Source organism: Lissotriton helveticus, chromosome 5_1, assembly GCF_964261635.1.
Source record: "Lissotriton helveticus chromosome 5_1, aLisHel1.1, whole genome shotgun sequence".
Lineage (NCBI taxonomy): Eukaryota > Metazoa > Chordata > Amphibia > Caudata > Salamandridae > Lissotriton > Lissotriton helveticus.
In genome coordinates this window covers 1,078,118,753-1,078,131,959 of record NC_136065.1, presented here as the reverse complement: position 1 = coordinate 1,078,131,959, position 13,207 = coordinate 1,078,118,753, and the positions used below count along the sequence as shown (strand labels likewise).

Genomic DNA, 13,207 nt, shown 5'->3' with positions numbered 1-13,207 from the left:
TGAGGTATTTCGTTTTGTAATAGGAGAATGGTTCCATAATATATTTTTGTGGACCCTTCCCTATCGTAACTGCTAAGGACCAGATGGGCATGATCTCGTTTAGCAAATGCTCTTTGATCAGATTCAAGAGATTTGGGGCCATATGTAGGTAGCTTAATACAGGTCGGTAACGGCCGAAAATCTGTAAATTTCCCATTACCAACCGGTATTTAGCTTTTTCTAATGTAGGTGGCTGGATTTAAGGATTTGGTAATTTACCGATTCGGTAATTTAAGGAATCGATAAATTACTGAATGCTTAAAATACAGAATCGGTAAATTACCGAATCCTTAAATCCTATATAGGGAGCACTCAAGTCAGTGCATTTTTGATTTAAGGATTCGTTATGTAGTTGGTGGTAAATATTGAATACCTTTAAAAAAGCAATTTTGTGCTTTTTTAAAAGTGCCATGTGGCAGTGTATGTGCGCCACATGTGCACACATGCACGATTCAGGGGTGCAACAGGGTGTCAATGTGACACCCTGTCACCCTTGCATATGCTCTCCCTATTACCAATTCGGTATTTACCGAATCTGTAATAGGCCCATAGGAATGAATGGGAAGGTATTCCTTATTACCGATTCGGTAAATACCGAATCGGTAATAACGAATATTACCGAATCTGTAAAAATTACCGATTTTTTTACCTACATACTATTTACCGATTCTTAAATACTGAATCGGTAAAATTCGGTATTTAGGAATCGGTAAATTGAAATTACCTATATCTGGCCTTTAATTTTTACTTTTCTATTCAGTCCTATTTTAAACTGAAGGTTTGGTAGTTTTAAATTCCACAGTTCCTTTTAGCCTGTTTGCACCAGTGCTCCAGAAAGGGCATATGACCACACGTTTGAGTGATGCGACATTTAGCCAGATGAGGTTTTTCAATGATCCTTGTTCTGCTGACCTTGTGGAATGCAGGTATTTTATTCTTCCCTGATAACGGCAATGTACCCACTGGCATTTGCCAGTAGGTTTGCTTTTCCATAGCCGGAGCGTTTTTTGGTTTGCTAATACCTTTGACAAATATTCACAAAACTTTAAAAAAAAGTTCATCCACCTCAGCTGCTTCCTGGATTTTATTTAGTGTGATCCGTTCAGCAGGGGCCGGGAAAAAAAGGGGGAGTCCCAAAATGTAAAATCTCCAAGCATTTTCGAGAGACTTCTTTAAGACAGGTTTTACCATAAACTGCTGAATGGAATTATACAACATTTGGCAGGAAGCTAGCTCTTGGTGCACAGATGGGGCTTTTTGTAATTTGGGGTAAATCTGTTCAGTAGTTTTTAAGGTATTAAGGGCAAAATCAAAAATGGAGGCCTGTGATTGATCAAGAGGCCCATTTTTCCCGCGAGCCTTCACGCTCTCCCGCAAGAGCAAGCGCTCTGATTGGCTGACTATTGGAATATTAGAAATTAAGTAACTGCTATTAATGTTTACTGTGAAAAATTGGTGATGTTTGGAAATGAAATTAAAAAGCTATATAAGAGGGCAGCAGATAGGAATGTTGCCCTCCTAGATTTAGAGAGGAGGTATCTAAGGGATAACTACTGTGAAGATAATAAATGTATATTTTTTTATGTAATCTTTACGATCTTGTTTGTGAAAAGGAGGAAGGAGTAGATGATGTTTTGAATACAGTCTGCTATGCACACTTGTTAGTGTATGAAGGCGTCTTATTGGAGATAGTGTTTATCAGACTCTACTATATAAGCTCATTGGTTTGAGAAGAGTTGTGAGTAAAGTTAAGGCTCATCCAAACACTCGACTACGCACACCCATCATCTGAGATAGAGGTCTCAAAAGAGAGGCTAGTCCATTCATGCACCCTACTACGCACATGCGTTATCTGAGAGAGAGGTCTCAAAGGAGAGGCCAGTCCCTCTCCACACCCTATTAAATATACCCATTACTACAAAGAGAGATCTCAGCAGCGATGCCAGTCCCTCCATACACCCTAATTTGCACAACTGTCATCTGAGAGAGGTCTAGAAGGGGAAGGTAGTCCCTCCCCATACCCTACTACTTACACCCTTCATCTGAGAGGTCTGGAAGGAGAGGCCGGTCCCCACACACCCTACTATGCGAGAGTAATTACACCTCAAAAAAGACTGCTGGTGTCTTGCTATTAGAGTTGCAATATCTGAGCAAATAAACAACTTCTATTGAATATTTTTGTTTTATACTCGCACACATTTTGCCAAGATTTTGCAAACTGTGAACCATATCTTGTTTTTTTGCACAAATAAAGTTATTTTCTAATATAGTGTCATAACATAACATATATTATAAAGTAATTCTAACATACATAATCCAACAAAAATAATTAATTTACTTTAAACAAAATACTAGAAATTCCCTGAAATAAAGATATCTGTTCTCATTTTTCTAAAAACTTAGAAATTCACTGAAAAAAACAAAGCTTAAAGTAACATTATAGTTAGGGGAATTTGTCAGTGTGAACATTAATCATTTTTAAGTAAACAAAATACAGAAATTAATCAGTTAGAGTTAGCATTGCTAGCTATAGCTTGCGCCCCTGCCATACACTGTTTAATTGTATTTAATTTAATTTAATTTAATTGTGGGTTTTATATAGCGCTAGGAATCGACTCCCGGAGGAGTATCTCCACGCTTCGACCGCTGGGGAACCCGTCCTGGCTCACCCTGAGAGATGGTCCCTGATGGGTATCTCTAAGGTGCGACCAAGCATCCCCGGCGGTCTGGGGGGGCCGTTGTGAAGATGAGGCAAGCTGATGCCCAGAGTTGCCGAGTCTGGTTTCTGACTAGAGTAGGCACCGAGGCGAGAATTATCAAGTCCGCTGACCCTGGCCCACGACCCTGCCGCGTCGGGAATCGAACCCTGGTCCCGGGCCGTTCTCTGCTTACGGATCTGCCGCCTCTAACCAGTGAGCCACACTTCTCCACCGACCACAAATAGGACATCACTCATGACATGGTCTATGAAATAATTTATGACATCACTCATGACATCGCTCATGACATCATTGCTTCATATTGCAGTATAAATTGCTATGGCTTTACAGCATAGTTCACTTTAACAATCAACCACAGATATATGGGAAACCCTCATTGAGTATGGTGTTAAATCTGTATACAATTGTTCAGATAAAGCCAAAATAGTGAATGCCAATTCCAAAACAAATGCCCTACTACAGACAGCTTTTTCTGTATCAAACCCCTGACATGCACCAAGACCACATTAAGAAATGAACTGAGTACTGTAAACAGTGTTTACTCTATAAAGGGAGTTTACTTTATACCACACTGTTTGCAAGCACTGAAACTTTCATAAACAATTCACCACAAAAAATGAAAAAAAATATCTATGAACGGTGCACACTTTTTGCGACAGCTGTCAAAAAAGACACTATTCACTAAAAATAAACAAGATCTGAAGGTGCTAAACATTCTACTGCTCCTCCGTTCATACTATTGTGAAATCTTCTGAAGCAAAATAAGCATACATGCATAGGTTAGTACCAGGTGTACACAGTCTTCTATGTAAAGTAGGTGGATCTCCGTAAATTGCAGATCCGGGGAGGGTGGGGGGTAGAGGTTGTCACAGGGACATAGCCAGTATTAATGAAAGACAAGGGAATGTTGGGTAATTAACTTGCCTTAAGCTAAAACCTCCCCAGACAAATATCTAACATTCAGTTAATAGATAAAAACGTTATATTAGAGAGAATGAAATGAGCTACTTATCTGCTTGGAGCCGCATTTAAAAGAGGCTGATGGTTGCTATGTTCTGCCTATTACTTCTTCTCAGTGTTCTTATTGGAACCTTTATATTGTGATGCGACTGGCTTGGATCTGCAATTAAAAGTCATTGCATAATGTGAGCCTCCGTGTCTTTAATGAAATCTAGATTCTCTAGGCATGTTAATAGGAGAATCGCAATTGTCATGCTTGGACAATTCTCTTCAGTAACTCAAGGCTGCTTACAATACGTAGTATGTAGTACGTAGAATTTTTGCCCTGCTGGAAGCTTTTACTGCAGTACCAAAATACTTATGTGGAACACAAGTCTACTGTCACCTGTACTCAGAGTTACTCTTGAATAGAAAAGATTTATAATGTGTTAAATATCTCTACAGAGCCATGGTGCATTAGGAGGACATGCGTTTTCTAAGTACTTACACCCAATCAGCTGGACCCAATCTGTACAAACTTTAGCGCAAAAGTAAAATGGTAGTTATCTCCCACAATCTAAACTGTAAAATAAACTAGCCCACTCAATGGATGATATCATCAGTGATGTAATCAATGATGTGATTTGAGATGTCATCATTGATGTCATAAATGATGTTGTATAAAGTCATGACTGATGTCATATGTGAATCACAAGCAGTGCTTGGCAGGGGCACAAATTATAGTTAGCGTTAGCGCTGCTAACTATAACTGGTGTATTTCTGTGTTTTTTTAGTTCAAAACATTAATGTTCACACTGACAAATTCACCTAACTATAACGTTACTTTAACCTTTGTTTTTTAGTGAATATATATATATATTCATTGCAACATCACCAGCCCGTGTGTTTTAACCTACCCACTGGGGTTTTTAATTGACATTAAGAAAGTGAACTTTGCAGCGTCCACATGGAAAGTATGCTGATAAACACCACGAATACCAGAATGCTCTGGGACTGCTAATCATGGCATTAGTACACGCCCACTGGGGCGGACTTAATAAAGCAAGTAAAGGTGGTTCAACATGAGGCTGCGAGGTTCTTTTGTCAAGCTCGTGAACAAGGACTGTGTGTCTTAAACGCGTAGAGCTGCAGATTAATGGAGAAATGCACGAATCTTGTTGTGCGGCGCACACTCACCTTCAAAGGTTTATTCCCCCGTGTGGGCGTCCTCACAAGTGGCAACTTGAAGTTTTTGATGTTTTGCGGCCCTGCCAGGTCGCGAGGACGAACCGCTGCTGCAATGCGGATCTTTGGTGTTCAAAAGGCTGGGCGCCATAAAAGAACGGAGGGTTCCACAGTGAGTGTTTCATTGCAACATCACCAGCCCGTGTGTTTTAACCTACCCACTGGGGTTTTTAATTGACACTAAGAAAGTGAACTTTGCAGCGTCCACATGGAAAGTATGCTGATGTTAAACACCACGAATACCAGAATGCTCTGGGACTGCTAATCATGGCATTAGTACACGCCCACTGGGGCGGACTTAATAAAGCAAGTAAAGGTGGTTCAACATGAGGCTGCGAGGTTCTTTTGTCAAGCTCGTGAACAAGGACTGTGTGTCTGAAACGCGTAGAGCTGCAGATTAATGGAGAAATGCATGAATCTGGTTGTGCGGCGCACACTCACCTTCAAAGGTTTATTCCCCCGTGTGGGCGTCCTCACAAGTGGCAACTTGAAGTTTTTGATGTTTTGCGGCCCTGCCAGGTCGCGAGGACGAACCGCTGCTGCAATGCGGATCTTTGGTGTTCAAAAGGCTGGGCGCCATAAAAGAACGGAGGGTTCCACAGTGAGTGTTTCATTGCAACATCACCTGCCCGTGTGTTTTAACCTACCCACTGGGGTTTTTAATTGACACTAAGAAAGTGAACTTTGCAGCGTCCACATGGAAAGTATGCTGATGTTAAACACCACGAATACCAGAATGCTCTGGGACTGCTAATCATGGCATTAGTACACGCCCACTGGGGCGGACTTAATAAAGCAAGTAAAGGTGGTTCAACATGAGGCTGCGAGGTTCTTTTGTCAAGCTCGTGAACAAGGACTGTGTGTCTGAAATGCGTAGAGCTGCAGATTAATGGAGAAATGCACGAATCTGGTTGTGCGGCGCACACTCACCTTCAAAGGTTTATTCCCCCGTGTGGGCGTCCTCACAAGTGGCAACTTGAAGTTTTTGATGTTTTGCGGCCCTGCCAGGTCGCGAGGACGAACCGCTGCTGCAATGCGGATCTTTGGTGTTCAAAAGGCTGGGCGCCATAAAAGAACGGAGGGTTCCACAGTGAGTGTTTCATTGCAACATCACCAGCCCGTGTGTTTTAACCTACCCACTGGGGTTTTTAATTGACACTAAGAAAGTGAACTTTGCAGCGTCCACATGGAAAGTATGCTGATGTTAAACACCACGAATACCAGAATGCTCTGGGACTGCTAATCATGGCATTAGTACACGCCCACTGGGGCGGACTTAATAAAGCAAGTAAAGGTGGTTCAACATGAGGCTGCGAGGTTCTTTTGTCAAGCTCGTGAACAAGGACTGTGTGTCTGAAATGTGTAGAGCTGCAGATTAATGGAGAAATGCACGAATCTGGTTGTGCGGCGCACACTCACCTTCAAAGGTTTATTCCCCCGTGTGGGCGTCCTCACAAGTGGCAACTTGAAGTTTTTGATGTTTTGCGGCCCTGCCAGGTCGCGAGGACGAACCGCTGCTGCAATGCGGATCTTTGGTGTTCAAAAGGCTGGGCGCCATAAAAGAACGGAGGGTTCCACAGTGAGTGTTTCATTGCAACATCACCTGCCCGTGTGTTTTAACCTACCCACTGGGGTTTTTAATTGACACTAAGAAAGTGAACTTTGCAGCGTCCACATGGAAAGTATGCTGATGTTAAACACCACGAATACCAGAATGCTCTGGGACTGCTAATCATGGCATTAGTACACGCCCACTGGGGCGGACTTAATAAAGCAAGTAAAGGTGGTTCAACATGAGGCTGCGAGGTTCTTTTGTCAAGCTCGTGAACAAGGACTGTGTGTCTGAAATGCGTAGAGCTGCAGATTAATGGAGAAATGCACAAATCTGGTTGTGCGGCGCACACTCACCTTCAAAGGTTTATTCCCCCGTGTGGACGTCCTCACAAGTGGCAACTTGAAGTTTTTGATGTTTTGCGGCCCTGCCAGGTCGCAAGGACGAACCGCTGCTGCAATGCGGATCTTTGGTGTTCAAAAGGCTGGGCGCCATAAAAGAACGGAGGGTTCCACAGTGAGTGTTTCATTGCAACATCACCAGCCCGTGTGTTTTAACCTACCCACTGGGGTTTTTAATTGACACTAAGAAAGTGAACTTTGCAGCGTCCACATGGAAAGTATGCTGATGTTAAACACCACGAATACCAGAATGCTCTGGGACTGCTAATCATGGCATTAGTACACGCCCACTGGGGCGGACTTAATAAAGCAAGTAAAGGTGGTTCAACATGAGGCTGCGAGGTTCTTTTGTCAAGCTCGTGAACAAGGACTGTGTGTCTGAAACGCGTAGAGCTGCAGATTAATGGAGAAATGCACGAATCTGGTTGTGCGGCGCACACTCACCTTCAAAGGTTTATTCCCCCGTGTGGGTGTCCTCACAAGTGGCAACTTGAAGTTTTTGATGTTTTGCGGCCCTGCCAGGTCGCGAGGACGAACCGCTGCTGCAATGCGGATCTTTGGTGTTCAAAAGGCTGGGCGCCATAAAAGAACGGAGGGTTCCACAGTGAGTGTTTCATTGCAACATCACCAGCCCGTGTGTTTTAACCTACCCACTGGGGTTTTTAATTGACACTAAGAAAGTGAACTTTGCAGCGTCCACATGGAAAGTATGCTGATGTTAAACACCACGAATACCAGAATGCTCTGGGACTGCTAATCATGGCATTAGTACACGCCCACTGGGGCGGACTTAATAAAGCAAGTAAAGGTGGTTCAACATGAGGCTGCGAGGTTCTTTTGTCAAGCTCGTGAACAAGGACTGTGTGTCTGAAACGCGTAGAGCTGCAGATTAATGGAGAAATGCACGAATCTGGTTGTGCGGCGCACACTCACCTTCAAAGGTTTATTCCCCCGTGTGGGCGTCCTCACAAGTGGCAACTTGAAGTTTTTGATATATATATATATATATATATATATATATATATATATATATATATATATATATATATATATATATATATATATATATATATATATATATATAAAGGGCCAGACTTAACTCATCCACATATGATTACACAGCCCATTTAGAGCAATAGAGTTAAATGTGTACGTGTATTGGAGACTGTCCCATATGATTTGCAATTTATATTGGCTTTTAAGATAAAAAATAATTATAAAATGTATAGTTATCCAGTTTTTAACAGGGCAAGTACAATAAGTTAACCGGCTTTAAGTCAATGGAGGGAGAGAATTGTCTCATAGCTGGTTCAATCAATTGGGTTTTTACAGAGCCTCTGGTTTTGAATTATTTATGTGAATTTTTATAAAGAGTTATAGAAATGAGCATTTACATATGTGTAAGTAGCCACATGAAACCCAGTGTATGAATTATGCCATTGAAATATTTTAAAATGTATTGCAGATATATATCTTTTAAGATGGCTGCCCAACAAAGCATGTTTGGTCCGGAGATGCTAGAAGCCCATCAACTATGTTCCTGACACCCCAGCCATCCAATAGCGATGTCAAAGTATATAGCATAGGGCTGAAACGCTTCTGTCGGTTTGTAGTTTATCATGACCACATGCAATAATAACAAAAAATACTTGAAGAAATCACCCCTGAGTGCGCAACGTTCCTGTGGGGAATAAAAGGGGTGAAGCGCAAAACCATCCTCGTGAGCCACAAAATCTGCCACGCTAAAGAGCAGCTGCCTTGAGGAGGATATACACACACACACACACACACACACACGCACACGCACACACACGCACACACACACACACAGTTACTTACCCGATATGATAATAATAGCTGCGATCATGTAACTCCCGTAGCAGTTGTCTGTACTCAATCATGTATATGCGTTATGAAATTTTATTGCCAATTATATAGCTGTGAGCCTTTAGAATGAATGTGTAATGTGTTCTTATAGCAGAAAAATTAAAAACATGTTCCACATTCCTGAGTCTCACAATAATGACATGGCCAAGCTCTGTGATACCTTCTGGTCTGGCTAGCGTTATATAAAACTCTTAAATAAATAAATAATACAATTCATGATAGGGAACCCTACTCATATAGCTGTAAGGTAGCCCTATCTACCTCACCACTGACTTTTGAGGTGGCCTTTGACTTGTAAAAAGGTGACCGGTGTCAAAAGAATTTACTTTTCTGTTGCTAACTGTCTCTGCAGCTTTCTCGTAAACAAGATTTTTTAAGGACTTCTTTACCACCATAATTGTTAGAAGCAAGACTGGCTATGCCTTTCTTTAGTCTAGATGATGACAGAGGGATGCAAGCTTCAGGGTCGAAGCGTCAATAATAATAATCCATTTATACAGCGCAAAGCTGCTTCCTATGAAGCATCCGGTGCTAACAGCATGAAGGTCTTTAGATACTACAAAAGAGAATGGGTCACCAGATACGTAATTAATCAAAAAGAAAACTCTTTCAGTTTTTTTTAAGCTGGATTCAGAGAGAGCTATCCATAAAACTAGGGGGAGATTGTTTCAAAGTTTTCGATGGTAGATATAATAAAGATCTGCCTCCTCTTCTGGCTTTACGAACTTTAGGAACTTTCTTCCGACTTTACGAACTTTAGGGACTTGCAATGATCTGTGGTTCTGTGATCCGAGGGCTCTAGATTGATTCTATGGTTTCAAGTCTGTTCCTTAAGTATATGGACCTTTCTGTGAGAAGGCTCTATAGACAAGAGTTAGCACTTTAAATCGAGTATGTGTAGTCACTGGCAGCCTGTGCAAACGTTTCAACTAAGGAATAACAGATTGCTGAAAAGGTTTTCTCAAAATCAGTCTTGCTGCTGCGTTCTGAATGATCTGAAGCTTGTGAACCAGATAGGCCAGGAAGCCCAAGTACAGGCTATTAGCATAATCCAATCTCGATGTTAAGTTTAAAGATTTAAGTTTTTGCAAAACAAAGAGAGAAGGTGTTCTGAACTGGAGGTGCAAAAGAGAGGTTGGTATCAAATTTAATAGCTACATTTCTTACTGTAGAAACTTATGGGTTGAAATTTACTACAATCCTGAATTATGCTTATTTATTTTATTTATTTGAGGTTTTATATAGATCGAACATGACCCGTTAGGGTATCAGAGCGCTTTACAGGGATAAACATGTTGTGTACAGTTATTAAAAATACAATTTCCTTGGCCGTTTTATAGATTTTATTTAGCCCGATTTATGTGAATTTTAATTTCACTGTGAAATGCCTTATACTCTTCAGCATCTTTCATGTCACACTGTGTTGTTAACAATTCCATTAGCACAAATGTGATAAAATTGTAAATAATCATTGAAGGCTCATATTGACCACTACTCCTACACCACTGACATGTCCTAGCTGTATGAATTGAAAAGGAGTTAGGTTATATAACGAAGCTGGACATTACCCTTACGCTGCACATGACAATGTCAGAATATATCATAAAAATGGAAATTGCTGAAAGTGAATAGGAAACCATTGTTTTTTAAATCCCTTTTTTCTTAATGCCGATTTTATTTCGTAATTCACCACAAAAATGTAGAAAATTTCTTGCAGATACCCTAAAATTTTGAAGGTGGAAACTGATATCTACTGTCTGTTGTGTGTCTTGCCTAGCTTATAGAAGATGGAACAAGAGCTGCCCTTTAATATCAACATAAAAGAACCAAGATGGGACCAGAGCACCTTCAGAGGAAGGGCCAATCATTTCTTCATGGTGACTGATCCACGAAACATACTTCTCTCCTCTGAAATCCTGGAAGATGCGAAGAAGATCGTTCATAATTACAGGTGCACTGCTCCGTTTTGTTTAAAAATTCCTGAACAATTGCATACAGATTTAACACCATACTCAATGAGGGTTTCCCATATATCTTTAGTTGATGGTTAATGTGAAGTATGGTACATGTAAAGCCATAGCAATTTAGATTGCAATATGCAGCAATGGTGTCATTTGAGATGTCATCAGTGAAGTCATAAATGATTTCATAGACCATGTCATGAGTGAGGTCATAAACTGTGTATGACGGGGGCGCAAGCTATAGTAGCAGCTTCTACAACTGAATGTTCATCTACTGGCCTGCGCAGGCTGAAGGAGATTTTTTCACTTTTAGAAGAATTTGTGGTTTATCAAACTATGCTGACAAAAATGCTCAAAGCAGATTCCGTGCTTGGCTGTAGACTGTTAGCTCTATTATTGTAACCCATGATAAGTTGACATATGCATAAGACGCTTAATAGTAACAGAGTAGCTGGGATACACATTCAGAAGGGATGTTAATGTCATAAAACCTCTTAACTTTACTTAGATTCTAACCCTATACCACCATAGATCTTCTGCCACATTTTACTTTATTGGGTGTTGTTTGCCATGTAACAAAAAACATAGGCTTTTGGCAGGAACGTAGAGACATGAAGCCTGATTGAACTATGGCAAGAGCATATGTAATCTCAATGCTGTGTTCAGTTTGGAGGAACAGGAGGGTTTTCCACAGAAGAGAGTTGAAATTAGTTCCCTTTACCACTGCATTGATTTGTGAGCTGAAGACGATGTCTGAGCTGAAAATCATCCCCAGGTTTCTGATGTGCTAGGAAGTTGTGGGAGGGATACCCATATAAGGCAGCCAGTTGAAATGTGCTGGCTCTGAACTGACCCATCCTACGGTTTGGGCATCAGCCTTGGATCCGTTCAGACAAATGTAACTTTTCTTCACCCTGTACTCTGCAATGCTTGAATGTCTCTCTGTACTGTTCTCTAGGAAGGTGTGTATCTCAGTTTTATCATCCTACATATGGAGTTTTAGCTGATGGTGATCATTTAAAAAAGATGGAGTATTTAGATATAATAATAAAATAATAAATTGCAGTGAGGAAAGGGATGATCCCTTTGGAACTATGTACTATGGGAATATGAATCAGAAAATCATGTAAATATTTGTTGGCTGTGGTTGAGGAGAAAAGCCAATCCAATCAAGGGGAAGAAGGAGGTCTCCTCTAATGTCTACTAATGATATTTTTGTGTCTCAAAAAGGCCCTGTTTCAGTCTGATGATCGTTGAAGATGATGCCCTGCTTCGGGTATTCTTGTGGTTGACTGATGACTTCTCTCTCAAAGACTTTAAATAGAGAGGGTAGTTTATCAGTTGGCTGCTATCTGGACAGCACCAACTCTACATTTGTTTTCTTAAGGATGGGGGTGTTTTAGCGATTCATGAACTATGACACTGAGCAAGAATTTGTGTTGACTATACCCACAACGTAAGATAAACAGAAAACTCAATAACTAGAATCAATGGAAAAGATTCTTAGAAAGTGTTTTACAGAGTTCTGGTTAAATATGCGCGGTTTACAAGATATGGAACACATAAAAAATAAACAATCATATGTATTGGCTTCTCTTTATTCAAGATAAAAACTATGCTCGTAAAATCAGCTGTTAGAGATGGGAGGACCTCCTTCATGAATGCTGCTGGGCAAGGTATTATTGGGGGGATGGTGTTCCTGGCTTATGTGTCACTTCCTCTTCGAAGAGGAGGTTAAATACGAATTGAAGAGGCGTTTAGGATAGGAGTTTTATCATTGACTGCTCAAACTTATTGATGATATATTTACAGATATTAGAATTTTTCTGATCAAAGAATTCTAGCAGACCATCGTAATGTTGCTGGCATTGCGAGTTGAATTTTTCAATATTTTAAGTGTAGATAATTCTTGAAATTTGTTAAAGATCAGTCAGCCGAAATGGCCCCGTTTGCATGTGAGGAGCTACTCGCTCTTCAATGTCAGTCGGCCTGTGTGGCCCATTCCTAGCACCCAGGCTCATACTATCTGCAGTGTGACTATTGCGGCTTTGAGGCCACGGAGGCTGTCTTTACTCCACCGGCCTCTGCCGCTGAGGAAAAAACTGCTGCAAACTTACAGATACTAAGCCTTAATTGTAGGTCCCTTGTTAAACACCACGAGGATATTCATGAGCTCCTTACGGATTGTTCTCCTGATTTGTTATTTTTAACGGAAACATGGTTAACTAATGATTCATTGACTACCTCGGCTTTAGCCCTTCCCCCTGACTATCTTATTCAAACTCAGAATAGATCTAAAGGAAGGGGTGGGGGATTGGCGGTGATTTTTAAAACCATCTACTCCTGCACTATTTCCCCCACAACTATAGCCAACTGTGAAAGCGCTCTTTTTAAGTTAAGGGTCTCGGACATCTTCACTCTCACTGGCCTTTTGATATATCGTCCCCCCGGGCCAGCGAGCGC

At 41.0% G+C, this 13,207-nt stretch overlaps 1 protein-coding gene across 1 annotated transcript in view; it reads left to right on the top strand.

The window, feature by feature from the left end:
- Nucleotides 1–13,207, top strand: part of SFXN3 (sideroflexin 3) — a 245,707-nt gene that overhangs the window by 69,795 nt on the left and 162,705 nt on the right. Inside the window, exon 3 of the mRNA XM_078643640.1 lies at nucleotides 10,561–10,734. Within this exon, the coding sequence (XP_078499766.1) occupies nucleotides 10,571–10,734 (164 nt within the window). The 5' untranslated portion in view covers nucleotides 10,561–10,570. The remainder of the gene's footprint in view (nucleotides 1–10,560; nucleotides 10,735–13,207) is intronic.